Below are 27,962 nucleotides of genomic sequence, written 5' to 3'. Positions count from 1 at the left end.
AAAATGAATACATTCAGATTCTAGTCACATAGATAATTAGGAAAATTTGTGTTCACAAAATCTGACTGAAGTTTCTTTGATCGTGTGAATGTGTTTGATGATGGTGTTCATTATATATCATTGAACAGAATGGTTTTTCTTCTTACATTACCATGCAGTCATCAGGTATGTGGCAATATACTGAGTTGATATATACTTGTGATCAATTGTTTCTGTCCCTTTATGTCTTCCTGCCCTCTCCTCTTACCTGATCTCCTCCTGTCTTCATTTCATCTAGCTCTGTGTGCCTTTCCTGCTGCTCTCTTGTCTACAATCGTTTACACTACACTCTTTTTTTTTTTCATCTGTCTCTCTCTTCGTCACTTTTGTGCCCAGAAATGTAAGTGACCCATCTGTGATAGCAAAAGGTACATTAGGCATTAGGGAGTTCCCCTCCGGCCTTGTGTGTGTGTGTGTGAATGTGTGTAAAACTCAGTGCGTGTTGTTAACAGATATCGCCTGATGGACTCCTCCCAGGGGTGCTGTCCGTCTGCTTGGCCAATGAAATGCAGCCAATTATTCTGCAGGCCTTGCTGGCAGCCAATCAAATGAAAATGGAGAGCTTAGAGATGACGATGGGGTTTGGGGGCATAACATTTACATTGCACATTGTTAATGTAGAGGAGAGGAAAGTCAGTGTGTTTGCATGAACATGTGAGAGATCTGCTCTTTTTCAATCTCTCTCTCTCTCTCTCTCTCTCTCTCTCTCTCTCTCTCTCTCTCTCTCTCTCTCTCTCTCTCTCTCCTCTCTCTCTGTCTCTCTCTCTCTCCCTCTCTTGGTTCCTTGTTTTTGTAATATTGATGAATGCATGAATGTTGATTTGGACAGGTTTGAATAGAGCAAAGTGCCGCAGTGAGTACAACAGGGAGAAAATGGGACCTTTCTTAGTAACCCCTATTCTCTCCTTATTTGGGCAAAGTGTGTTTGTAGGAATAGTTCAGCAATTTGGGAAATAATGCCTATTTGCTTTCTTTCTGAGAGTAAGATGAGAAGTTTGGAATCAAAGACATGTTTATGCATTAAAAATGGAGCCTAAGACTGTGGATGGGGTTAGCCAGGCTTGCAAATGTGTAGTGTTAGGGGGGATTATGTGGAAGTACTATTTATTGAAGAACAAGCAGTGACTGTGCACATAAATCCTGAGGTCTTGGCGTCACAATGACGTTGTCTGTACAGAGACCAAATTTAAAACCTGTGCACACAAACAATATCTAGCAAACTGTACCACAGCTGAAGACACTCAGAGGATGTGCTGAAATAAGAAGGATAAAGGGTTGTTTGTAAAAAATGGCTCCAACATCTTAATCCCAAAAATCACAAATTAACATGTTTAATACTTAATTTATAAATAGGCTAAACAACCAAAATAACATTTTACTTTGGGCAAAAGCCAGGGGAGCTTGTTACCCCTGCTATAAGTCTTTATGCTAAGTAGAACTACTTTCTTATTTGAGTTCCATACAATACTTAAAGGATATGGCTGGTACTTTTCCATAGTTTACTTATTGTAAACATATTTCATGTGCAGAGCCTCACATCACAACTTTTTGACTTGTACTTTCTGCATTGTACATTGTAAATAATTTTAGTATATACTCAAGAGGTTTTGAAATGTAGCACAACAGGCGAGCATAGCTCTGCAAATGAAACCACATTCCTGCACATGCACAGTGACTGCTCTATGGAGACTGAAAATGTAATTGCTATTATTAGAGATGTTTCTAAACAAACTAATGTACTCAAAACTCTTTGGGATATATCAGACTTTGGATACACACACCAATTTTAAAGGTAAGATAAATTCAACTGTTGGTTTGGCCCTGTACAGTACATGAGATTTGTTGACTTTTTAATTTGATTCTTTAATGCAGAGATATGATACAGATATCAATCTTCTCATCTCACTCTTGGAAAGCAAGCAGAAAAGCAGATTTCCCAACAAGTTGATCTATTCCTTTTAATAGCCATAATACATTTTTTCCCCCTACTGCTTTCTCTCCTCTTTCAATCCACCCTCATCCCTTTATCTTCTTCCCTTCTTTTATGTTTTCCCCACTCTTGATCGCTGACATCGCTCCTTGCTTTCTCCTCATCTATCTTCTTGCCACTTGCTCCATCCATTCCTCCTGCCCACCCCACTCTGTTTCGTCCTCTTCAAAGTAGGTCTCTCAATGTCAGTGTCTGTCTGTCAGTGGCAGTGGTGATGAATCACTGATACTGCCAGCGTAGTTAGTGATGACCATAACAGCTGACTGATGCATCTCTGTGGGGGAAACTATCCGCACATTATGCAGTATTGATTTGCCCCCACATAGTTATATGTCAGTGTACATGGGGGTAATATGATAGGGGGTGGCATGTCCTTTATAATGAGATATGTTTTTGCTTCTGGCTCATTATGTGGTAAATAAAATTAGGGTAAAAGTTAACCTTGCCATTAAAATGTGTCAAAAGGATATACTATAGTAACACAAATAATACTTTGTAATTTTAATGTGAATAGTAGCCAGTAAAGCAGTTATATGGTGGATATACAATAGCCTGTAATCTTGCTTACTTATCAATGCTAAATGTATTAGTTTCCGCAAATAGACAAGAGCCTTAAAAGAAGAAATAGTTTCACATTTTAGGAAATACATTTACAGTATTTATAGCCCATGTTATAGTTATTATAATTTCATATAAGTCTATGGGTAACTTTGGATAATTACTTGTGTTTTTGATCTGGATTTATCTTCACTCTGTTTAACAGTAGGAGGTGCCACATAGTATTTCACAGTTTTTCACTATATGATACGATGACACATTAATAGCACACATTAAAGCCATTTTAAAATGGTGTTGGCATTTAATCAGAAAAATAATTAGACTTAAATCCAATAACTTCAAACACAATTGTCATCTCAACTCTTAAAACACTGACTCAGGCAGTTTGTTTCAGCATCAAAATATATGCAGTGGTGTTGACCTAGCTGAGCTAATTTGCACTGAAATAAGTAATAATGTTTTTCCTTCTTCTTCTTGGCATTGTTTACTGCTCTTGTTTCACATGTATGGCAACTGAAAGTTCAGCTCAGTTCAGTCCCTCATTGCTTTGTTGTGCAGAAACTGAAGCTAAGCTAGTCTGAAGTAGTTCCTGAAAAATATGACATTAAGGTAAAAATGATTTCACATCCGGGCTCATGCTCCCTCACGTCACCTTAGTCTTACTGCTTTACAGCTCCATAAATGTAGGTCCAGATGTTTTGTTCCTGTGTAAATCTGGCCTTTGAGGCCTTTGATTTTCTTGTTTTTCCCGGGCAGTGGGTGTTCTTCCATTCTGTTTGAGCTGAGGTTTATATTATGTTGTTTGTGTCTTTGGAATGAACTCAGCATGATACACAGCCCTATGGCAGAGACGCACACACACTCTCACATACACAAGAGTGATGAATCCCTTTTACTCTTACTTGTGTGTGTGTGTGTGTGTGTGTGTGTGTGTGTGTGTGTGTGTGTGTGTGTGTGTGTGTGTGTGTGTGTGTGTGTGTGTGTGTGTGTGTGTGTGTGTGTGTGTGTGTGTACACGCACATAGTGTGACCACTACTTGCATTAATTTTTGTTTTTAGGTTATTTGTGACTTTATATTTGAATGTGCATGTTTGTGAAAATGTGCATGCATATGTTTGAACTGTGCACTTCTTTCTTGTGTATTATCACATCTCCTAATAAACAGTTCCTTAGATTAGGTTCATCTCACTACATCCTGTTCCCTTGTTCCCCCTGTACTGAGCTCTTATCTTAAACGCCTCAATTCTTTAAAACCCTTTAGGCGACTGAACACTCAGTGCCTCTATACAGGATTACTTTATTCAACACTTTAAAAAGAAAACATGTTTCAACAAGTAATCCTAACAAAGAGGTTTCTTGTCGAAATATTACTTATGTATTCAATAAAGCACTATTGCATTGAGGATTGGGCTGCGCAGCGACTCTTAATTCAAAGTCCTATTTTACTGTGATTAGCACCTCTACTCATCCAGTGGGATTTTTTTCTCTCTTTCCTTTGTGTTAATTCAAAAGCCTGCTGAAGTGTAAGGTAGGGCAGATAGAGAGACAGTGAATGGCACTAAGGAAATGTTAAAGATAACTGAAGGGTACAAAATGAGGAAGGGAAGTAGGAAGAGAAAGCATAACAAAGGGCACTTGTGGAAGAAAATAGGGAGAGAGAAAAGGGAAGGAAAGCTCGAGGGAAGTAAGGAAGGAAGGGGAAGGATGACAGTAGGAAGGCATGGTGAATACGACAGCTAAGATGCAGAGTCTAATTATGATGAGTATGGCTGCAGCTGATGGCAATATTGACAGTGATGATCATTTTCATAATGATGACTATATTATGACTGCAGACGCTGTAATGATGATACCAACAATTTATTTTGCATGTGACAGTTGTGAAATGCAAACATATGTCAAAGTCTAGTCAAGTCCATATAATTACCAAGGATGGTGTGGTGGAGATACTATAACACCTATACCTTTCTGACCCCTTAAAATTAGTCCAGAAGCAGTAAAACATCCATTGAGATTATTAATTTGTGTAGCAGAAATAATTTTTTCTGCTTTCCACCTATTAATCATATCACGACTGCTCAGATTTATCTTGTGACCCTTTGTGGTGATCCTGACCCATAGGTTGGGTACCACTCTGTTGAGCCTGACAGCCCATACCTCCAAATAATGATTAGTCACAGTGGAAATTAAACTAGATACTAGAGGATGTTGGTGCATTGCATCAAGTTAAGCAATCAATTTTCTTTCCTTTTTTTTCTCCTTCTGGTTGTTTATTTCAGTTGATATGATTTTCGGCTAAATTGCGAAGTTATCCTCTCAACACTGATAACGGCTATTCTGGCTAAGGTGTAAGGTTAATTCCCAGAGGAGTGCAGCAGAATATTGGCCTTATTAGATAAGATGGGTGGGTGGAAGAGGGCAAGATGGATCGAGGGAGGGTAGAAAAGACAGTGCCCCTGGATAGAGAGTAAACGGAAAGAAAGGAAGACACAGAGAGGAAGATATTGGACTTATTAGAGAAGAGAGTGGGTAGGAGAAGAGGGCAAACACAGAGAGACAAAGATAGAGACACAGAGAGAGGGATGATGCTATTTTGTCAGTGTTTCCCCGTGGGGGCTCGACTTGCTTGTTAAAAAGTCCTGACAGTGAAACCACAGCAGTAACACACATACACACACACACACACACACACACACACACACACACACACACACACATGTACACACACATGCATGCACTCAAACAGAGACTGCTCTTGTGCGATAAACTTTGAATATATCTCCTCCTCTCTCCCTCTCTCTCCCTCTCTCTCTCTCTCTCTCTCTCTCTCTCTCTCTCTCTCTGTGTGTGTGTGTGTGTGTGTGTGTTATGTATGAAAATCGACTGCACTCATGCTAAAAATGTTCTTCCGTGACGTGAAATACAGCCTTGTTTAATAATCTGTGTGTGCGTGTGTGTGTATGTGTGTGTTCAGTTCCTGTAGCAGTTGAAGGCTACTGTTCCTCTATAATTATTATCCAACACAAACAAAGGATTTGCTCCCTTCTGTTCACACCAGGTATTTTTTTTTAAACTCTCCTTCTACACAACACACACTTGAAGAACACACACTCACATTCACAGCGCGGTCACGTGATGCTTATCGTTTTTACTGTGATCTAATAAAAACAGAATAAGTTTCCACAATAGCTCTGCTTTCATAAGACTCTGACAGAGCCATTTAGAAAGAAATGCTGTAAACACACATAATGTGCTGTAAGTAAAAGACACTACTAAAGTAATGTTGTTAGTGCAATGATATTTCTCTCTGGTCATTATTCTGTAAGATGAAAAGAAAAAGGCTAGGAGAGGTTTTGTGTAAATGGTTTAAGTGTGTGCAGATGCTGGTGTGTGTGTGTGCGTGTATGTGTGTGTGTATAAGCCTAAAGACTGATAAGTTTCAGTTGTAATTTCAGGATACAAACTACTGTGAAGCAATACTAATGGGATGCAAAGCTTTTTTTTTGGTACTATTTTTTCTTTGGCTAAATCACCTTTGCAAATACTGCTACAAAGGCAGGGAAGATGTTTTCACAGAAACACTATGGCTGTAGCTGTATGTGTCTATTTGAATGTGCACTTATGTGTGTGTGTTGATCTTGTTCTTTATACCCTGTGCTTTTTTGCAATGAATGCCCACAATCAGCGCTTTAGTAGTTTTTAATCAAAGACTATTCAAATGTACTATTTGGAGAGGTTTGTATCGCCATTAGTGGCAGTTTTATGACACTGCTGATTTGAATGTTATGAGCTGTCCCACATCATAGTTATCATGATGCTACAGTATAAAGTATTAAGTGCCCAATATGTACATCACAAGAACTTAAACAGTAATATGGTGTCTGATCAAAAGGTAGTTTATACTGTTTTAAAGTCATTTTAATATTCACAGCCTTTTTCCACAACTCTCAAATATGGTGTTGATAACCATATTGTAATAATGTTTCATGTTGCCCAGGAACATAAGAATGCAATCTACCTACCTAGACTTTGGTTCTTGAAGAAGTCTGTTTGATATTAGCTTGTTTAAGTATTATACTTTGAATACAGTTCCACACAGAAAGCGATGAACCTGAATGCAAATGTACCAGAGTTGCATGTCACTGCGATTTAAGACTCACTTTTTGACTGTTAGAAGGCAGCATCCCTTTCAGCACCATGGACAGAGCCTTGCTGCTCCAGGCACAAGAAGGTCTTTCAATTTCAAGTCCTTTTTCAACAAGTTGTACCTGTGACAATTTTTCATTAGTTAAAATCTCTTTTTTTTTAGCCTGTCCTCTCAATTTATCTACATCTCCTATGTCTGTATTTTGACAGAGGATATTAAAAAGGGATCATCACTTGATGAAAATAGTATGTGTGGTGTTGGTGCCAACAGTGGGTCGTGTTCACTTTCTCTCAGTATAATTGAGAATACCATTTCCTTCAGCTAAAACATGTCAGTTTAATGAACATACAGAATATACCTTCAAAACATACGAACGGTGCTTGAAGCCTCATTTTTTAAATTTGGGGTACATCCAACTTACCAAGCAGTACTTATTTTAGTAAAGTTTCAGCTTCCCTAATTGGATTGCCAATACTTCTCTTCTTTTATGTCTTATTCTGCTTAAACAGACACACAATAAGAGGAAACCACTAATGGTGCCAGCCTATAAGTTTACACTTTGGATTTTTTTATATACATTTTCCATCCTCAGTGGTTCTGTCTGAACTGTGGAACCAGTCATCTGATATTGTATCCGAGCCAATCAAGCCCCCACGCACAAACAGAAATACCATAGACCTGTTTTTTGGCTAAAACACAAAGAATCTTAATATATTCAAAGTACTGTCAAATGAAGGTTGAAGAAATTACAGCCTACCCAAGCTGCACATCCCATTTTTAACAAGGGATAAGGTATGGACACAGATATAATAAATGTATGTGTGTGTATATATTCTAATTCTGCACATGTATGTTTACATTCATTAGTCATGTTTAATCATCAAGAACAAAGTGATAAATATATAATGTGTTGGTGTTTTCTATAGTAGATCATCACCTTTCATAATTTTGGCACCAGGGACCCAACAATACACTGAGCAACTTCAGTCATGACTTTATTTGACAGTTTGGTCTACAAACCAAAATGTATGAAATCCAATCAGACAGGGATGTAATTGAATTGAACATTAATCAGTAACTTCATATGTGTGATATTTGTATTGTATTTTTCTGTGTTGAATGGATCTGTTGGTTTTTGTATGGACTTGCTGTTTGGCATTTCAGTTTGTTTTCACAGACATTTCCAGCTCTTTTGTTTTGCTGCAGCTATTTTTATGCCTGTCTGTTTATATTTAGTAACTGGCCACGGAGGAATTTTTGTCATATCAGTGTGTTTCTCCTCCAGTGGACACTGCGGAGCTGTTAAACCCAGCGGATAACAGGGTATCTCTAGCAGATATGTGTACATACATGACATCCCTTATATGACAAATATATGCAGAATTTGGTGCACTTCTGTATGTATTATCTTATGAGTGTGTACCTCACAAACGCTCCTCCCTACACACTCAGACTCATCTGTTTGTGTGTGCGCATTTTTTTGTACACGTGTGTGTGTCATCAGACCAGACAGTGCATGATGCTATCAGCAGCAGAGGATATGAGGACTCCTATTTATAACTCCACTCTATCTCAACTTAGACACACTGTCCTGCCCCACGGTGCAGGTGCGTGTTTGTGTGTGTGTGTGTTTCAGCATGGTGGCGGGTGCATGTGTGTTTATGTGTATGCAACAGAGTGGGAAATTTGAGAGTGGGAGACTGTGAATGTGATAGACAGAGCGAGAGGGGGGAAAAGAACTGTGAATGACAGACTCCGTGTTCATGTGCTTGCATGTGTGTTTGTATGTGTGGGCGCCGCTGAAGGTGTGAGTGAAAAGCAGAGACATGTCACACTTAACAAGGGTGAAATGAGAGGATACGATTGGCTGTTTTCTGATGTCACGGATTGTGAGCCGTCCCAATTAGAAACAATCATACGCTCCTTAGTCACCCCATCAGCCTCCTCTCTACTGCTCTACCCCATCTTCCCTCTTTTCTGCCTGTCTGCTCTGCATCCAAATTTCCTTCCTCTTTGTCTCTAATTGTATGTCTTTGTGGAACTTTTTCTTCCTGTCACTCTCAGGCTAATTTACTTCATTTCAGAATATCTGTTGCTAATTCTTCATCCTTTCCTTCCTTTTCACTTATCATTTTTTAATGTTCCATCAGTATTTTATGATTTCTTTAGAATATCTGTCTTATTATCTCCCTCTATCTCTCTGTGACTCAACTGTATTCATAAAATATTAAAGATAAAAGTAATGTAAAAGTAAAATGTAATGAACTAGAATTCAAAATTACAGGATATAAGTATGAACTTGATAATAAGCAGCACATACTTATAGTGTTAACAGACTCCATTTTGTTGTTGTCAGAGTATTGCCCTTCAGTTAAATGTTGAATTCAGAATTATAGGTGAGGCTAACCTATACTTCCCATATTTGAGGCCAAATGCCGAAACCCGATTTACCATTTTCTCATTTCAGGCAGTGTCTCTGATCATGCATATACAATGAGAATATTCAGCCCAACCTAAAACTAAATCTTTCCCGTCCAGTTGGGTTGTGTTTGGTTTGAAATGATATGATGAGATCCAATGGAAAATAAAGAGACGCTGTTTGGCCATCACAAATGAGTGCAGGCACTTGTCCAGTCTCATTGAGAGCAGAAAAGACAAATTATTTTGGTAAAGATTTCCGTTTTGTTCCATGGTAGTTTTTGGCTCGCTTCCCCGGGGTGCCTGGAGCTTGAATCCTGTCAGATGGGCACAAACAGGCAAAGACAGATTCTTACAAACAGACACACATACAGAGAAATATTGGCAACACACTATCAAAACAGAATCCTTACTAGATCAATCAGACCCAGTGTTAATTCTAGCTAAATTAATTTTGTTTTAATGTTTTCTTCTCTTTTTTCTCTCTTATTTTTCAAATGAATTGAAGTATTAAATGTGACTTCATGGGTGACAGGATTCTCCTATGTCTTAATCTAATAACCCTACCCCTTTTAAAACTTATTGAATTATGCCAAAATGCAATGCCACAACGCTCAAGGCTAAGAAATGGACATTTTCCAGTAATATGGTTATCACTGGACTGCACAACATGTTCTTCATGGAGTTGATCATTCATGGAGCTTTTTATTGTTCATGCAGCTGTGCAGTACTGGATAAATAAAACATCTGCCTTGCAGGAAGTAAGATGTGTTACATTTCCAGCAGCAGCAACAGTTTGTTTGGAATAAAATGAGCAAAAGTTTTATGAATACTATTAAGCACCACAGTTGAACAGACAAAAAAAAGGAAAAAAAAAAATATTATCCCATATACGTTATACACATTTAAATCTGCATCATTATTCTATTCAATGTGTGCCATGACTGCTTGATACTCTTTGTTGGCCCTGAGCTGGTCACGGTCCTCTGTATATAGCACCAAGTGTGGGAGTATCGGCCTTTGCTGGGATGAAGACAGAAAGTGACACATCTTATAGCATGACCTCCCTCCTGCCCCACCATGCTCCAGCAATGCTTTAGTTTCTACTCCATTAGAACACACACATACCTACACACACACACAGAGCCTCTGAAGAGCACTTCTCTCTATTCGTCTGATTATCGAGTACCAAATGCACATGCACATACAATACCATTAAAGAGCACTCAAGAGTCTTGATATAGGGGGACACACCACACTCACACATACCACACTCACACAAATAATGCAAACAGTGAGTATCCACATTATTCACCATCATCATAGTGGAAGAGGAAATGCTAGGTCATGCATGTAGCAATGAAATTACATGCAGTGCACTGATATAGTTACAAATACGATCCACTACACTCATTCTCTGAGTTGTGTGAAACCTATTCTGTGTCTCACATGTGTAACTCTGCAGACCAGCAGGCTTAATGTAACTGAGTAAAGGAAATAGAGAAACATAAATGAAGTGAATATATATACAGTTCTAACCGTAAAGTTAAACATAACCACAGGATAACATGATTATTTGATTATTAAACTATAATTTATGTTTTTTATCAAGAAAAAGCAATTAGTTGTAGTTTGACCAAGGGTCTGGAACCTAGCATTCCTTATCTTTATGAGCTCATTTGGTTTTGACACTCATGTTTCTTTCTGTTTCAATACACTGAAAGTAGTTTGTGTGTTATCAGCAGAGATGTATCAGGCTTTCCACATATTCTAAGGTGAAGCTGACTTCAATTTAATTTATTTGTAGTTTCATGTGAAATAAGAAGCAGCCCTGGTGAGTGCTGACATACTTTTAGTGAGAGATTATCAATTCGCCAGATTTCAGGAAGGTGCACTGGATATGCGTTGCAGAGAGTATTTGACATAAAAATGGAGCCCGTTTCTAAACAATCGGAACTGGAAAGAAGGATTTGCTTTCATATCTGTATTTGAGAAGTGTACACCACAAAAAATACATTTTACATTTTACACAAATGTAATTTGAACTCATAGAGGCTCCATTATTCAAAATATACAAATATATAGTAAAAGGAAATAGGTGCTTTTGAGAAACATGAACTTCAATAATGCTGCAATATAACTTATATGAAAAGTAATCACATCCCAGCTATACGTTGATTCTTTTTCTTCCAGACTTTCTTTTAGACAGCAGGCCTCTTCAAGATATATTTTAAACATGACATTGGTGGAGGACTTTTGCAAAATGTACTGTAGGATCCAAGCTACAGTAATGCTAGGAGCTGTTGTGTGGTTTAATGGCTTTTTGGTATGGTGGTGTAATATTTTTTCAATTCATGACAGAACCCAACTCACTAGCTCTCTCCCTCCTTTTTTATGTGTGGTCACACAGTGGGTGATTTACTGTACATGCAGGCTGCACGCAGTGTGTACATGTAGTGTGTGTGTGTGTGTGTGTGTGTGTGAGTGTATGTGGTGCGATGTGATCAGGTGTCAGCAGGTGCGATGCTCTAAAGTGACACTGAGCAAGAATCTCTTTTTCTTCATTTGTCTCCTATCTCTCGCTCCAACCCCTTGTTCTCTGTCTCTTAGCCCTTATGTTATTTATTTATTTATAGCTGTCAGGTTGCTGATTCACACACACACACACACACACACACACACACACAAACACACAGAGGACATTCACGCACACACCAGCCAGCAAGTCCATCATAATTAGAGTGCCAGAGACAAGTGGTGTCAAGATAAGCCATCTGTGAACTCTCTGACATTTCAAGGTAACAGAAATCCACACACAGACACACACACACACACACACACACACACACACACACAAAAATCATGCAATAAACCGGCAATAAAGACGATATCACTTTGTCAGTCCACGCATTTTCTGATGGTCTTTTCTCATTATTTTTGACCCATTTCACCCTCTTTTAATATCCTACCATAATGAGCCATTTAAAATGAAACATCCAATGTAAATTAACTGAATTAGTATGTCCACCTGCAATAGTGCCTGTCTGCTCTGTCCAGGCCTATGTCTGAATTTGGCTGAAGTGGCAAACGATTCAGAGTCAGGTTTAATGGAGTGGATATGAGTGACTCAGAGTGAATGTAACCCTCGTTTCTCAGAACCAGACCCACAAGAGTTCTGCAGCCTGCTTGTACCGCACCAATCCAATTTGGGTTTAATTGAATTGTTCTGAGCCCTTCATCCATATATTTTCCTCCACGAAAAGCTTATTACTCCCGAGCTGTGTGTGTGTGCATGTGTATGTGTGTACGTGAGAGAGAGAGTGTGTTTCTGTGTACTCCGATTGTGCCAAATTTTAAATGCTCCGGTGTTTGATATTTCTGAGATGCTGTTTGAATTATCTGGTGGACTTCTATGTAAAATGAGACAAAAATCCAAATAAATCTTCAACTAAATCTCCTCCTTCCTTTGCTTTTTCTCCTCCCTTTTTCTCCTTCCCTCTATTCCTGCAGGATGTGAAGTCAACATTCTTCCAATTTGGTGCCTCCATCCAGCAAGAGGCTCTACTGATGCTGAACATTATGGAGGAATATGACTGGCACATCTTCTCCATTGTGACATCAAAGTTCCCAGGCTACCAGGAGTTCATCAACATCCTAAAAACTACCGTGGACAACAGGTAAGATCAACTACACACCTGTTGGGCTCTCTCTCCCATGTTTCCTGTCTGTCTACTCTTGAATAAAGGTGTCTATGCCAAAAAAAATCTTTAAAAAAAAACAAACTACACACCTGTTCTCAGATGTTCTTTATATTTTGTATGTCTGATCATTATTCACCTGGAATACAGTAGCCGACTGGTCACCACATGACTGTGAGGCCAGTGAATTGGTCGATATCAATGTTTCCACTTCGACTTCACTGGCTCTGCGACTGTATTAGGGAACAGATGTGAACCCAAGCAAAACAAATGCTAGTTCAAACCAGACTCTGCTGGTGGTCAAAGAGTATTATTAACACAGGTAGAATGCGCAGCAGAAATACTACAAATATTGTGAGATGTGACTGCCAGTACCACTGTGATAATCCTTATTGCCATGATGAAAAAAAAATGATATTTTTGATCCTCCAAGTGTAGTTTGAACATTTCCTCAGGACTCATCCAGAGGACAGCCACATTAGCCCAAAAGGTTTTATTGTTAAATTTTGAGTAACCGTTTTCCAAATAATATAGATTGTCAATTATTAGATGCAAATGAGTCCTGTTACTGTATCCAAATATTTGCCACCCATACAGTATGTAAAATTACACTATTAGACTGTAGAAGAAACACACAATCATTTATCTTGCTGTGTGAAAAGAAGTATTTAATTGCCTGCAAGTAAAAGCTTTGACAATCTTTAAGTTGGTGAGGAAAACTCACTCAATGTGTTGCATTGCTAAATGTGACTAATAGCCCATTTTGACCCAATAGTTACAGGATCTATGCGGCCACTACCAGGAACCCGACTACAGTTAAATGGCTAACATCAGAACATCAGCTGTTATCAGAAAACCAAGCATGTACTATTGGCTGTTTTTTATCCTGCTCATAAAACCTTTTGGACCATTTTCCTCCAGTATCACCTTTTAGCTCCCTCAATTTCAAGAGTTTATACAAAGAAAAACTGAAGATAACAAGCACTGTTGGTATGTCTAAGGAAGAGTTACTACAATCTTAGCCAACCTTTTCCAACCTTATTTTCCCATTTTGTCTGTAATCTTCTCCATCATCACTACACATTTCGCCACAGAATGCGCAAATTTACTTTAGAGTTACTTAGAGTTTAGAGTTACTGCACACAATCTTTTGGCCTTGTATTTTTTTATCTCCTCTACTCATATGTACTTCAAAAACAGCAGCATTCTTAAAATGAATGTAGATGACAGGTAGGTTTACTACACATGCAGTTTGGCTGTCTGCCACTCCATTAGGTCATTTTGATTGATGCTACAGCCCACCGCAGAGAGAAAGAGAGTGAACAGCACACCATCATTTTTGGTAAAAAAAAAAAAGTCAAATAAATGATACATGTTCAGCAATGTTGAGCTGCTGGCAAGAGTTGATGCCTGTACTTGTGTGATATATTGAAACAGAGCTGAAGAGGGTCTGTTTCATTAGCAGTTACTCTTTCTGTCAAACCCAACAGGCAAACACAGGTTCAATAACTCTCTGCCTCTGTTGACACTGGTTACAGTTGTTTTAATTGCAAGTATTGATGTAACACACATTTAAGTGGAATGTTTTCTCTCTGTATGTGTTCTCTGACCTTTAGATGGAAAGTTATCTGGTATTGAGACTGAGAAATCACATACAAAAATAGCTAAAAAAATCAATTGTAAGCTTACAGTGCACAGGTTAACCTCATGTTAACTTGATGAACTTCACACATTAAACTGTAAAACATTTAACTGTACAAAAGAAACATCATGCTCACGGCTCAGAGCATGTATATATGCAAGAGGACTGTAGGACTCACAGATTAGTCAGCAATTTGAGAGTGGCAATCATTTGTGAAATGGGACATTGGCACCATTTGCAATCTGTGTGTAAGCACTGCTCGCAAATTGCTTTCATGAAACGGGCCCCTGCATCCCAATGGCTGTGTGACTAAGAGTGTGTCTCTACGGTCAGGTCAAAAGTGTTGCTTTTTTTTGTGAAACTGTTCATGACAGATAAGGCATTGTAGGATTCAGATTTTGTGTTCTCCATTGCAGAACTGTGGTGTGGTGACTAGCTACTTGGGTCCATATACATTTATCTATAATGATTACAACTGAAAGACACTTCCATACATTGATAGATACATAATAACTTCTCATCCCAGCGTCAATAGTCATACACTCCACAAGTGATTTTGAACTTATCATTTATGAAACAAGAAATAATTTGTCCAATTACCTGCAATTACATTGTCGATTTCCCACATCGGCGCTCAACTGGCTCACAGTGACTTAGTCATGGGCAGACAGTTTTAATATCAATGAACTTCCATCATTCACAGCAGAAAATTGGACCACTCAGCTCAACGAGTCAAGGCTGACCTGATGTAAGATAGAGGGAATACTTTGTGGATGGCTACGTACAGTACCTAGGAGAGAAACCTGGAGATAAATGCATATGGATAGATGTTTTCTCTGTCAGCATAACCAATTCATGAAATAACAGAGATGTTGAACATGAATGACTCTTCAGGCAATGAAGACACCTTCACATAGCTGTATGGTCAGGATCATCTCAAGCACAAAAAAACAAAAACATTCTTTCCTGCTTGTCTTGCACATAAGTCACTTTGGCTGATCTGCAAGAAGAGTATATAATGAAGGGCCAAATTAATTATGAATCAGTATCCACAGCTATATGATTTTGTGTGTTGATTGTAGAATGTACTAAATTCCATCTCTCTCTCTCTCTCTCTTTCTCTCTCTTCTTTAAATTTTACACAGCAGTATTACCTCCTCCCATAACTGTAATCATCCCTAGTCTTTCTGTCTCTGTCTGTCTGTCCGTCTCTCTCTCTCTCTCTCTCTCTCTCTCTCTCTCTCTCTCTCTCTCTCTCTCTCTCTCTCTCTCTCTCTCTCTGTCTCTCTGTCTCTCTCTCTCTGTGTGTTCGTGTATCATTACCTCTCTTAACTGGTTTTGTCATCTGGGACTTGTAGACCATCATCACTTTGGACAGCAAGAAGAAGATAGAGAGTCCCAAATCACTCTCATGTTACACTACCTGTCTATTGTTGGATTCTTCTGCAATGGTTAACCGCTTTCCTCTTTTCCCTACTGTGTGTCAGATTTTGTTACACTCCAGTCTGCTGTCTGTGTGTGTGTGTGTGTGTGTGCGTGCGCGTACGTACATCCTTCTTCGTCCCTTTTTCTGCCAGCTCTGCCATGAAGGACCTGTACTCCTGATAACACAGCATGCCAATTTATCATATATTATGTTCTTTAATTGCTAACATAACCACAATGTCTTCAGTTTCTGCTGCAATTAAGCCTTACATACTTGAACTTGCTCAATATTATCACTTTGGACATTGTAAAAAAGATCACCCAGTCCCACTGGATAAGAAAGATACTCTGTAAATGCATTATCTTTTTAATGAGCACTTCTTTCTGCACTTCTTTCTCACTTTAGCTAACAGGCTACATAACTATATTAAAAATTGCCATGGAATTATACTGATATGTTTGCCTTTGAGCAGTTTTAATACTGCGGAGGAAAAATGCTTCTTAAAAACATCTATGTTCAGCCACATGGTTTTGCAGGAGCAATGGAATTAATGAATTTAGTCTCTGTCCAAAAGGTCTGACAGAAGTTGCATTCCATATTGATAACAACACTTTTTTTTCTGATAACTGTTCATACCATTGAATACGTTGACCACAGACAATTGCTTTGGCCCTTTCACATCAACAGGCCACTGTTTGTTATTCTTTCCTTTAGTTGTGTGGGCTGGAGCCTGTTGAGCATCATTATACAGGACCAGCTTTAGCATTTGCATTCCATTTAGGCATAATGTGTTTCCCCTGACAATAAGCACTTTACACCTATTAGCATTCACGTCGCACTTAACAATGATATTAATTATAATGGATAATTATAACTGCCCTTGCCAGCACCTGAACAAAGTTAATAGTCTATCAGTTAAATATTAACATGTCACTCCTGTCCCTCGTTATCCTTGCTTTAGTTTTGTGGGCTGGGACCTACAGAATATCATCACTCTGGATGCAGTGGAGGAAGACAGCCGGTCTCAGATCATGCTGAAGAAAGTCCAGTCTCCAGTGGTCCTGCTCTACTGCTCGAAGGACGAAGCCGTCTACATCCTGGAAGAGGCTCGCTCTCTGGGCCTCACCGGATTCGGATACATCTGGATTGTACCATCCCTGACCACCGGCAACCCGGAAATAACACCTGAAGAGTTTCCATCGGGTATGATTTCAGTGTCATATGACGACTGGGACTACCCGTTGGAGGCACGGGTTCGGGATGGTCTGGGGATCATAACGTCAGCAGCTGCAGCCATGTTGGATGAGTATGGCGACATCCCTGAAGCCAAGACGTCTTGTTATGGCCAGATGGAGAAGACGACCAAGCTGCCACCCAGTGCACTGCATAAGTAAGCAAAGACAGAGTGTGACAGAGTGTGTGTGGATGCGTTGGTTTTTGAATTCATATATTTAATGATTAGCAAGAAATAGTGAGCTACAAATGTATCCTTTAAAATAGGAGAATGAATGATGAAAGTTTTAGTGTATTTTTATTACATCAAGAGAACAGTGTTGCTAACGCACATAGATGTTTCTATGTTTATTTGAGTACATGGGTTCCTGCCACAGTGTGTTTGTTTTCACCCTTGTCCTCGGTAATTAGAGACTTCCGCCAAGTTTCCACCTACGTTAAAGGATAGAAAGATGCAATTACTGGATAAAAGACCAAGGGATTGAAAATGGGAGCTAAGAGAATAGAGGAAGAGTGGGAGTCAGAGAGACAGAGGGGAATGAAAGAGGTGAATGGGAGTTGAGGAGGGAGTTTTCTATTTAGGTAGCAAAGAAAGAGGGAAGGAAAGAAATTGAGACTGTGGTAACAGTAGGAAGCCGCTACAAATGAGTGCTCTCCAAAATTGAAGAACTCCTTCATGAGTCCTTCTGTTCCCTTTCTCCTTTATTCCTCCAGCTCTCATTCACTCTCTTCTGCTCTCCTTCTCATCTTGTGCTTGCTCCCCAGCAGCCAGTGGGAGATGTTGCAGGTCTTGCCAGCTCTGTCAGGCTTTCCATCTGGCAAAGGAGGGAGAGATAATACACACAACCTGTGTTCACATCCCAGTATTGTTTTTTGTTTTGTTTTGTTTTTTTTCAAATAGTGATCTGTGGGATTACAAATTGAGTCTAAATGAGAAAATTTGATTCCAGAATTTAATTCCATGTTTATTGGTTGCAAATTTCAGAAATTATGTCTGACTTCATGCCTCATCTTATAATTAAGATACTTAAACTAGAATATGAGTAAGAAGAAGAATGAAGTCAGCCACCCTTGAGAGCATATGGATGTGTTTGGTTTTTAACAGTCTGCCTATCATTTTGGCAGACACTGTACATAAATAGAATATTGGAAATTGCTCCAGTGTGTTCATAGTTGTCATGTTACTATTCTTTAGTTTGCTTTTGTCTAAGATTAAGGCTTGAAATATGGCCCAACTAACTAACATTAAACAGCAACTTAATAAATATGAATGCATTTAAAAAAAAACTCGTTTAACTCACGTGAAAATTAATTTAGTGTCTAAAAAGTTTTCAACAAATTAACTTAAAGATTATATCTCAGAAATGGAAGATAAGTGGATAATAAAAAGACAAAGAAGAAGTAGTATGGTAAGACAATAATGAAACAGGTACACTGACAGAGCAATTCATATTGTTGCTTTTGTCTAACAGTGGCATTTTAGATCTGCTCTGCTAAACTAATGCTAGTTCATGAAATTGAGATTGAAGTCTTACATTTTCAGCTGAAGTCAGCTTACAGCGACTATCTATAAAGTTTTACTGGCCTGAAATATTTTAATGTAATTGGTCAATAAATCTACCAGAAACTCTGACTACCTTTCAGATGCTACACCGATTTTCATCCTGGTCCTGTAGAAACCAAACCAAGTGTGTGAGATACCTTTCTACACCCAAACAACACCCCACGCATGTGTTTTTTCAAGTGCATTGTACACTGTGGTTAGTTAAGGGTGGCTGGGCTGCCTATGCCTGTTTAGAAAGCTTAAAATCTTAACAGGGAATGAGGTAAATACTAATCCTACACTAATATAGCTTCCCTTTTGTCAGGAAAAAACAGACACATCAAAAAGAATTACCACATATTCAGAGCCAGCTGACTGCGTTCCCAGCATGCTCTGCTGCCTCAGGTTGTTACCAAGGTGATGAGTGGCCACAGATGGCTCTGTTGTGGGTGAGAGAGCTCAGCCAATAGGGCTTCGGGGCCAGGACATGAGAAACATGATTGGTCAAGGCTAGGTTGGGGCAACAGGCCAGTTTGGGTTGTTAGACCATCAATGGCTTTCAGGGGAGATAGGAGGACATGGAAAACGCACACGTGCAGACACACACACGTACGCACACCGATGCAGACACGGACACATACAGCCAGGCTATATGCAAAAATGTAAAGCACCAGTGTCACATACAGTGGTATACACAGTGGGTCACATCACTTCATTCTTAAGTTCTTCTGTGTGTCCACTGCCTTATTTTAAGCAAGATGTCAATGACAGAGCTTCAGAGGGAAGGTTATGTTTTTCTATGCTTGAACTCCTCTCAGACTCAACTGTGATTTGTGACAACAGTTCGATTTACAGTGGATGCCTCTTCCTCCCTGAAGTGATTCAAAAACACATCACAATAGAGAAAAACTTGTTTTGAAGAGAATAATATCAATAGGTGGTAGTGAAATCACACAAAAAAGTCTGCGGTGTTTCCCGTGCAGTGTGGGCTTTCAGTGAAGTTTTACCTCACTCAGTTTTTGCCTGTGACAGCTGTGATGATAAATCCACTGTGACACGTCCAAGATGAATATGTTTTGCAGAGTATTAGAAAAATTAAATTAATAAAAACAGGAGACAAATGATCAACTAAGAGTGCTGGCCAGTGCAGCAATCAGACCAAGTGACAATTTCTGCTCCATATAAAATATGGTGTGTTCATGTGTGGGTTTGTGTGTGTGTCTGTGCTCGTACGTGTGCATGTTAGAAACAAGAGAAATATCCCCCCCTGAAGAGAATGTTCTGTCATGACAGATTTACAGTGCACCGCTCACCTTGCTGTGGTGAACAGTGTGTCTTAAAAGAGTTTAGCACTTATTTATCTGTGTGTGTGTGTGTGTGTGTGTGTGTGTGTGTGTGTGTGTGTGTGTGTGTGTGTGTGTGTGTGTGTGTGTGTGTGTGTGTGTGTGTGTGTGTGTGTGTGTGTGTGTGGAAAAGGCGTGGTGGGAGTAGTTTGTTCTGACAGGTAATTTCAGTCTCTAGCCCTGATATATGAGGGTTCAGAACTGACGAAACACACATGTACACACAAACACACTCAGACTGAGTCTTGGGGCAGTTGTCATATGATCTGTACAAGGATGTGTGCTTACACACTACCATGCTACACAGTGTGATTGAGGATTTTTTTTTAATGATAAATTCATATCTTGTTTTTGATACTAGTTTAATACTAGTTTAAGATGCAAATATGAGTCTATCGAGCATGTAGACAGTTAAAACTAATGATTACCCAAGTTACCCCAAGAGCTAGTGACTTACCCTATGAATGTCTTTTTACACAGTGGAAACAATAATGCCCTGGTGTCTCATCATGTCCGTCACTCCACTACTCATAAATATTACATCGCTGCATGATTGCTTGATAACTATGTCTGTGTGTATGTGTATGCTTGTCCGTTATTCCATTGCTATGTGTACATTTCTTTTCGCAGCTCTCCTGAGAGCAGTTGCATACTCAATTCACATACAGTTGGCGATCTCACAAATAATAGGTGTATTAGAATAAATGGGGGATATTCAAATTTATGATCTATATACACTGTCACCTGTGAAAGCATGAGCATATGAAATGAACATGTATGTGTGTGTTAGCATGTGTTAATTACTGTTTTATTATAACCCTAATGACACAGGAATAAACATTTAAAAAAATGCATGATTGTCAAACAAAAAAATACATTTCCCTTACTCCCTCAACAGTTCAAACTTTGGAGACAGAAGTTTTAATCTCAAATAGAGACAGAAAGTGAGAGGAAGTTATAAAGAAAGTAGGGAAGGAGGAACAGATTAGATTGGCAGAGTTGCTAATACATAACACGTACTGCGTGTATGTGTGGGGGCGTGATAGTGAGCATATCTGCAATCATAAAAAAATCAGTAAGCCATTTTTACCCCTCACAGCTCTCTTGTCAGCATAAGTATTAGTTTGCCTTGCAGGTAGCAGTCTGTGAGAGAAAGAGGGACTGATTCATTTTAAATCAAATAAATCTTTGTACATGAACAGCAGGTGTGTGCCTGTGTGTGAGTATGCACAGGCTCTCGTTTTAGTGTCGCCTGCATGAAAAGGTGATTACGAAGCAAAAGCACATACCGCCATTTTCAATCTAGAACAATGAGCTAATTACAGTTCAAGTAGCTAATGCTTAGCCTGAAGTGTCCCTTGGCAGTAGTGGATATGCATCTCATACAACACTGTGAGAGCAATAATAGTCCAGTAGGCTAAAGCTGATGATTGAGTTTAATCAGTTTGTGGATTACAGCTAAGGCTATCCATTTGACATTGTTTTGAATAATTATAAAGAACAGGACAACAATAGGTTGGTTTTGTTTGACCCAGTGGGAAGTTTAAAATAATAATTTATGGGAACTTTGCTGATTTTGAGACAGTATTGTACCATTACAATGTAGGTAGTACAGTATATGCAAATGAACAAACTTCCCTCCATGTTGCCCACACCCAGAGCTCCCGATAGATACCTATGCTGTGCTGCAACAAACTTTTTGGTGCTTTGGTGAACCTGACATTTTTTTCTGACAGAATATTATATCAGACTATGGCAACTCTAACTCAGTTTTTTGGGGGGGATTTTGAGGGGGGAGATGCTGGATGTGAACACACTGTAATTAGAGTGAACACACCGTTAGTAGAGTGAGACAGTCGGACAGATTGGATGGGATATGTGCAATGCACTCTGGTTGTTGTAGGATTCTCCCTTAAGCACTGTATGGGGAATATACAAACTTTTTCTTGGTTTTCTATAGTCATAGGGCACAAAATTCTAAAATAATTGCACATTTCTGCTACATAGGTGACCTAGTTCTTTTAAGCAGGAATAGCATATGATTGACAGCTAGTGTGCTACATCTCACAGATAAATGAACCATCAAGTTGTTCCACTCAGAGACAGGATGGAGCACAGGAGTGACATGAATGGAGCTTAGTTAGTAGCAATTCCCAGCATACAAGAAGTTTATTCATTTTTCATCAAAAGGAAGGGTGTCTATGAAAGGTGCTCCAGTGTTGTGCAGGGATTTCTGTCCTAAACATGGATTTGCATATTGGAGAAAAAAAAAACATGATATTAAAACTCAGATACAGTGAGAAGCATCCCAAACAATACACAAACAAATCCTCTTTTGTGCATCAAAAGAAAACCTGCTAAAGTAGCTGTTAGTACACATGTTGCATTTTATGATGTGACTGCAAGCTTGGAAACCATAAAATGTAATTGTTAGTATTAATCTTTTGCTATCCGACCTTACACAAAAAAGAGCAACCCCACCCTCGCCGCCCACCCTCACCGCCGCCACCACCACATACACACACCAGGGAGCACAGGAATGACTGAGACACTGCTTAGCTTGCATCTGCTTCACCTTGTGCAGTCATCATTCATGTCACACTTAACATATGTCACCTGAGGCTGAGTGTGTGTTTCCAAATGAATACCAACCCTCGGGTCCTCTTAAAAGACCTAAATCAGCACCGATAGTAGCCCCCATCTTTTTTCTTTTAGGACTTCTTCCTTCAAGTGTCAGTTGACTTAGTTAACTGACACATAGTTCATGTGTCCTCTGACAGTATACATCATTGCTTTGACTGGTCCTTGTCTTGACAAAGGATAAATGTCTCTATTCATATTCATAGACTCCCTATAGTAAAGGCTCTTGAGATAAAATGTAGAGTCATTATCACAGTGTAAGACCTTTAAAAACACAGTAAATCCAGAGCAACTTAAAATAAGTGATCACTTGAGAGATGTTATGTTTTGTGTCAAGAGCACTCTGACAGGATGGACAAAACACTGTCAACACAATAGACTGCTGTTGGGTAATCTGGCCTGTTTAAAGTAAAATGAACTAACATAATATACACATTAAGAAATGTCAGTGTTTTTATCAGTGCAAGTGTAAATGCTTTCTTAATTGCTAAGAAAAGAGGAAGAAAAGAAAGTATACTTGTGTTGATATGGCACTTGCAGCTGTAATGCAGTGAATGTGGGGTGCATGCCCCCCCCCAGCTCCTTTTGCTCCAGAATAAGAGGAAGGGAGGAAAAAATAACACTGAATATATTTTTATCCTAACTCTGTCGAGGCTTAGTCCTCCTACTCTCTCATCATACTTTCCCTTCTCCCCTTTCCATCTCTCTCACTCAATCTGTCTTATCTTTATTCTTGCTCTCATTTCTTTTTCGGGTGCTCCTTCTCCACTGTCTCTCCACCTCTGCACCCTCTCCTCATCCCCCCTAATGAATAGAGAGATTACTGATATAATGGGAGGATGGAAAGTGAGAGAAATTGGATGCTTTGCTATGATCTCAGTCCTACAGGGGAGAGGAAACATTACATGCAGGATTGTTGAGGTGGGCAAAGTAATTGTCTGTGATTTTGTGTGTGTGCAGGGATGTTTAGTTGGAGGTGTTTAGGGTCATTTTCTAGCATATACACTCTCGTCTGTGTTCGTATCCTAGCAACAACCTAGGTCCACCTGTTCAATGGGCGTCAGCCCAAACATACTTGCAAACATACTTACATACATACACAATCTGCCTGTCCTGTCCTGTTCTTGCTTTCAAACACATTGTGTGTACTATGGAGGATATTCCTTTGTGATTTTCCCATGGACAGCCAGTGACACATATACAGCATATTTATCACAGAACTGCACTGGCAGTCATAATAATAATGATGTTTCATGCAGAGAATAGACAGAGGTGCCTATTTTTCATTTTTGCTTGTTGGAAAAAGCTGAAGTCAGGCATTCGACTGAATTAAATCTCAGAAAACGTATACATCATTTTTTAAAGCTGTACTGGGAACGAAAAAAAAGAAAAAACAACCCTGCAATGTTTTTATGAAGCGGAATCAACTGAGATATCTACATTGAGAGGCTTTAGATTTGCTTGAATTAAAGTTTAGCCTGAAATTGGTATCTGGCAGGAAATGATTAAAACAATTATCAAAACAAAAGGGTCTCCCAGATATTTAGATTGTTTAACCTTCAATAATGTCCCACTTACCACCCTTCAGCACATCTAACATTCAGCAAGTTTCTACACTGTTACATAACATCCTTAATATTGTTGCTACCAATACCACATTCTTTGCCGGTTTACTTTAAAAAAAAAAAAATGAAAAAGATGCCTGAAAAAAGAGAGGGATAATAAACCATATGAGCAACAAAGGAGAGTAAAGTGTACATTAAACAGATTGAAAGAAGAGCAAAAGCTTCCTTTGTGCACATGAAATTGTGTGTTTGTGTCTCCTCCAGATTGATGGCTGCAAAGCACAGAATGGGCTGTTGTCTAAAAGAGCAGCCTGGGCGCTGCTATTGATTCCAGCACCTCTTTCTCGGCTGTAGTCGCACATACAGTAATTGGGTTCAGCACTGCATCGTATGTCCAATCAAATGGCCTAATACTACTCACCTGGTTGCTTGCAGGCCAATCAGATTATTTTAATTACAAAACCAACTCAATCCACTTATCTCTGGTTGATTTCATCTGAGCATTGCGAGGCTGTGCATGTGTGTGTGTGTGTGTGTGTGTGCGTGAGTGCGTGACTTTGTATTACCTGCAGCAATTTAAAGGGACATACGGTATTGTGAAATGGCACCACACACACACACACACACACACACACACTCACATATTACACAGCCTTTTTCCTCTTTCAACCTCTTTCTGTTGCTAGCCTTGTGCCTTGGTACTATAATTGATTTAGACTGTTGGTATGTGTAGCCTGCAAATGTGCAAGTTTCAAACATTTAAAATAATAAAATTGACAATTACAGTTAAATCCTGTAGAGTGTGTGCTAGTTAATATCATGCATGGCATTAAAGCTGCACTACAGTATGTTTATTGTTCATATATATTACAAAAAGGAAAAAACAGAAACACCATGAGCTTTAATTACTTACTGAAAATTAGACAATAAAATGCTCTTGCTACTTTTAATTGAGGCTTGAACAATCAAAGCATTATGAGGGAAGAAGAAGTTATTGAAGTTTGGCAGGGACAGAGAGTCACAGATATAAAAAGTCAGATGTATAGAGAGAAATATATTTAACTGATGTATTGGTTCTTTTTTTCTTTTACTTTTTTTCCTGAAATAACAAAAAAAAGCCTCTTAATGGATAAGTTCACAATTTTTCATTTATGTCTTAAAACAATATTCAGGCGCTCAAATGAACATTAACAAAAGGTTTTACTTGCTGTAATAATTTGTCCTGTTCATACTGGCCATTAAGAGATCCATTCCTAATGCACTTCCAGTGTAAGTGATGGGGAATAAAATCTACAGTCCTCCTTCAGTGCAAAAATGTATTTAAAAGTTTATTTAAAGCTAATATGAAGCTTTAACCATCCAAATTTTTCAGATAAAGTGGACATCCTTCAAGTTTACTCTTTTTAATGTCAAATCCTCAGTTTTTGCTACGATCCTTCCATTGCAGCTGAACAGGGAAACACTGCCTGGGGAGACTAAAAGAGGGAATTTTATTCTAAAAACATATCTACTTGATTTAACTAACTTGGACTGCTGACGCCTCATATTAGATTTAGATGGTGCATTTTTGAACAAAATGAGGACTGTGGATTTTGTCCCCCTTCACTTACACTGTGAGTGCATTTGAAAGGGATCTTTTTAATAACCAATGTTAGCAGGAGGAATGATTACAGCAAAGAAAACCACTCTCAGTGTTCATTTGGGCACCTCACTGTTGTTTCTAAGACATACTTTAAAAACTGTGAACCCATCCTTTGATGTGCATGCCACATATGCAACCAGTGTATCAAATGACACAAATAATAAGCTTCTAAAAGCACAATTTGCTCCATACACTACAGAGTGTAGCTGCACAATGTCCTACACAGCATGAAACGCCTCACCTGCAGCGCTCCTCTGTGGCTTTTCAAAGACACATCACGTGGGTACATGTTCCATTTAGAAGTTTGCCCTGTCGCCTGGCGCAAGAATGGAGTAGAAGAGGAAGAAAAAGAGGAGCTGTCTCTCCCGTGTTGTACATGACCACTGACAGAAGGAGTGAGGAAGACAGAGTGGGAAAGAACAGCCATGATTAATGTGCAGGCTATGCGGACCCAAGAATATCCTCCCAGTGCCCTCCATCTTAGCTAATGTGACCTGCCATATGGGTCACTCATTACAGTGTGTGTGTGTGTGTGGTGTGTGAGTTAGTATGGACAGACTATCGTTGCAGGTACTATCTGCTCTTAATCTCTTTTTTCTCTCTTTCGGCTGTACTGTAATTGTAAATGTTGGTTCCTTGCACCTTATACAGGCACACACACACACATATTTTGTAGGTTTTAAATATATTTTTATATCCCTCAGCATTAAACTTTGAGTCTATGTCCACTTGCTTTTTATGTCAGGAATGTAGTCATAATCCAGTCCATGTGAATCAACTTTATAACTTTCAATAGAGTGTGTGTGTGTGAATATTTGAGGATAGTAATAACAGTAGACTGTAAATTGACTTTTTCTCATGCTAATGTAATTAAATTTCCCCTTTTTCCTCTGTTTCTCCTTGTCTGCATTCATTCATTTCCTTTTTCTCATTCGCTCATTTCTCTGCCCCTACCCCTCTTCCTTATCACCTCTCTGACTTCTTCTCTTGTCACTCTCTGCCTTACTGCCCCCCCCATCCCCCGCCCACCCGCTCCTTTCCCTCATAGATACATGATGAATGTGACATGGGATGGCAGAGACTTGTCTTTCACAGAAGACGGCTACCAGGAAAATCCAAAGCTGGTGGTCATTGTTCTCAACAAGGAGAGAGAGTGGGAGAAGGTAGGATCGAATCAGTGTGTATCTGTGTATATGTGCATGCAAAAGTGTGCACATATTCCTGCGTTTTCTTCTGGGCCATGGTACCACTTTTACTACAGGTTTTTTGGGGTTATTCTATTCTTATTCTCTTATATTACACTTTCATTACACATATTGGTTGTTTGCACGTCTATTTTTGCAGATATCGGCTGATATCGACCTGCCAGTGTATAGCGCCATCTACAGAAACTTTCAAGGGAGAAAAACAAAACAAAGCACCCACAGTGTTTGATTGACAAGTGATCTCCGAGCACCCCCATGCAAAGGCAAAAGCAGAAGCAAATGCTAAGCATCAGTATAAAAAATGCTACCAGTGACTCATTGTACGACACCTACAGTTGATCAATGAGCTCATTTGCCAGCAACACTATGGATTTCTTTAACTAGTTAATGTGGGGGAGCTTCCATAAAGAATGGCCACTGGCTAAGTATTCTCATCGTTGTAATGGACTTTAAATGGCAGCCATGTATCTTTATACCTACATCTGGCTGCGTCGCACAGCCTTAAATACCTTATATTTAATGTCCCAATAGCTCATACTTCACTCTGTGTGAGGCTCAGAGGAAGTTTGCGAGAGGGATATTTAAAGAGATAGGTGTGGCCCAAGGACGGATTTGGATAAGGAAGAAAGAGGGATAGATGGTTATGTCTTTCTGTCTTTATTGTCTTTCCATCCTTTTAATTTACTAATTTTCTCCCTCCATCTTCTCTTTTTGTTTTTTGTCCTTCCCTGCCTATCACTCCTCACAATCTCCGTTCCTTCACTTTATTTCTTCTTCCCTCTTTCTTTTTATGTCTTCAATACTTCTGCTTCCATTTTCAGTCTGTTCCTCCTTTCTTTTCTTCTATACCATCCCTCCATCCTTTCTTCCTTT

At 39.1% G+C, this 27,962-nt stretch overlaps 1 protein-coding gene across 1 annotated transcript in view; it reads left to right on the top strand.

Annotated features, from left to right (window-relative positions):
• The window catches only part of grin2aa (glutamate receptor, ionotropic, N-methyl D-aspartate 2A, a), a 131,635-nt gene that overhangs the window by 65,845 nt on the left and 37,828 nt on the right, over positions 1-27,962 (top strand). Inside the window, exons 2-4 of the mRNA XM_053337731.1 lie at positions 12,663-12,829; positions 16,880-17,308; positions 26,933-27,047. Of these exons, the coding sequence (XP_053193706.1) occupies positions 12,663-12,829; positions 16,880-17,308; positions 26,933-27,047 (711 nt within the window). The remainder of the gene's footprint in view (positions 1-12,662; positions 12,830-16,879; positions 17,309-26,932; positions 27,048-27,962) is intronic.

Source organism: Scomber japonicus, chromosome 18, assembly GCF_027409825.1.
Source record: "Scomber japonicus isolate fScoJap1 chromosome 18, fScoJap1.pri, whole genome shotgun sequence".
NCBI classification, from domain to species: domain Eukaryota; kingdom Metazoa; phylum Chordata; class Actinopteri; order Scombriformes; family Scombridae; genus Scomber; species Scomber japonicus.
This window is presented reverse-complemented; position numbering and strand designations above follow the sequence as displayed.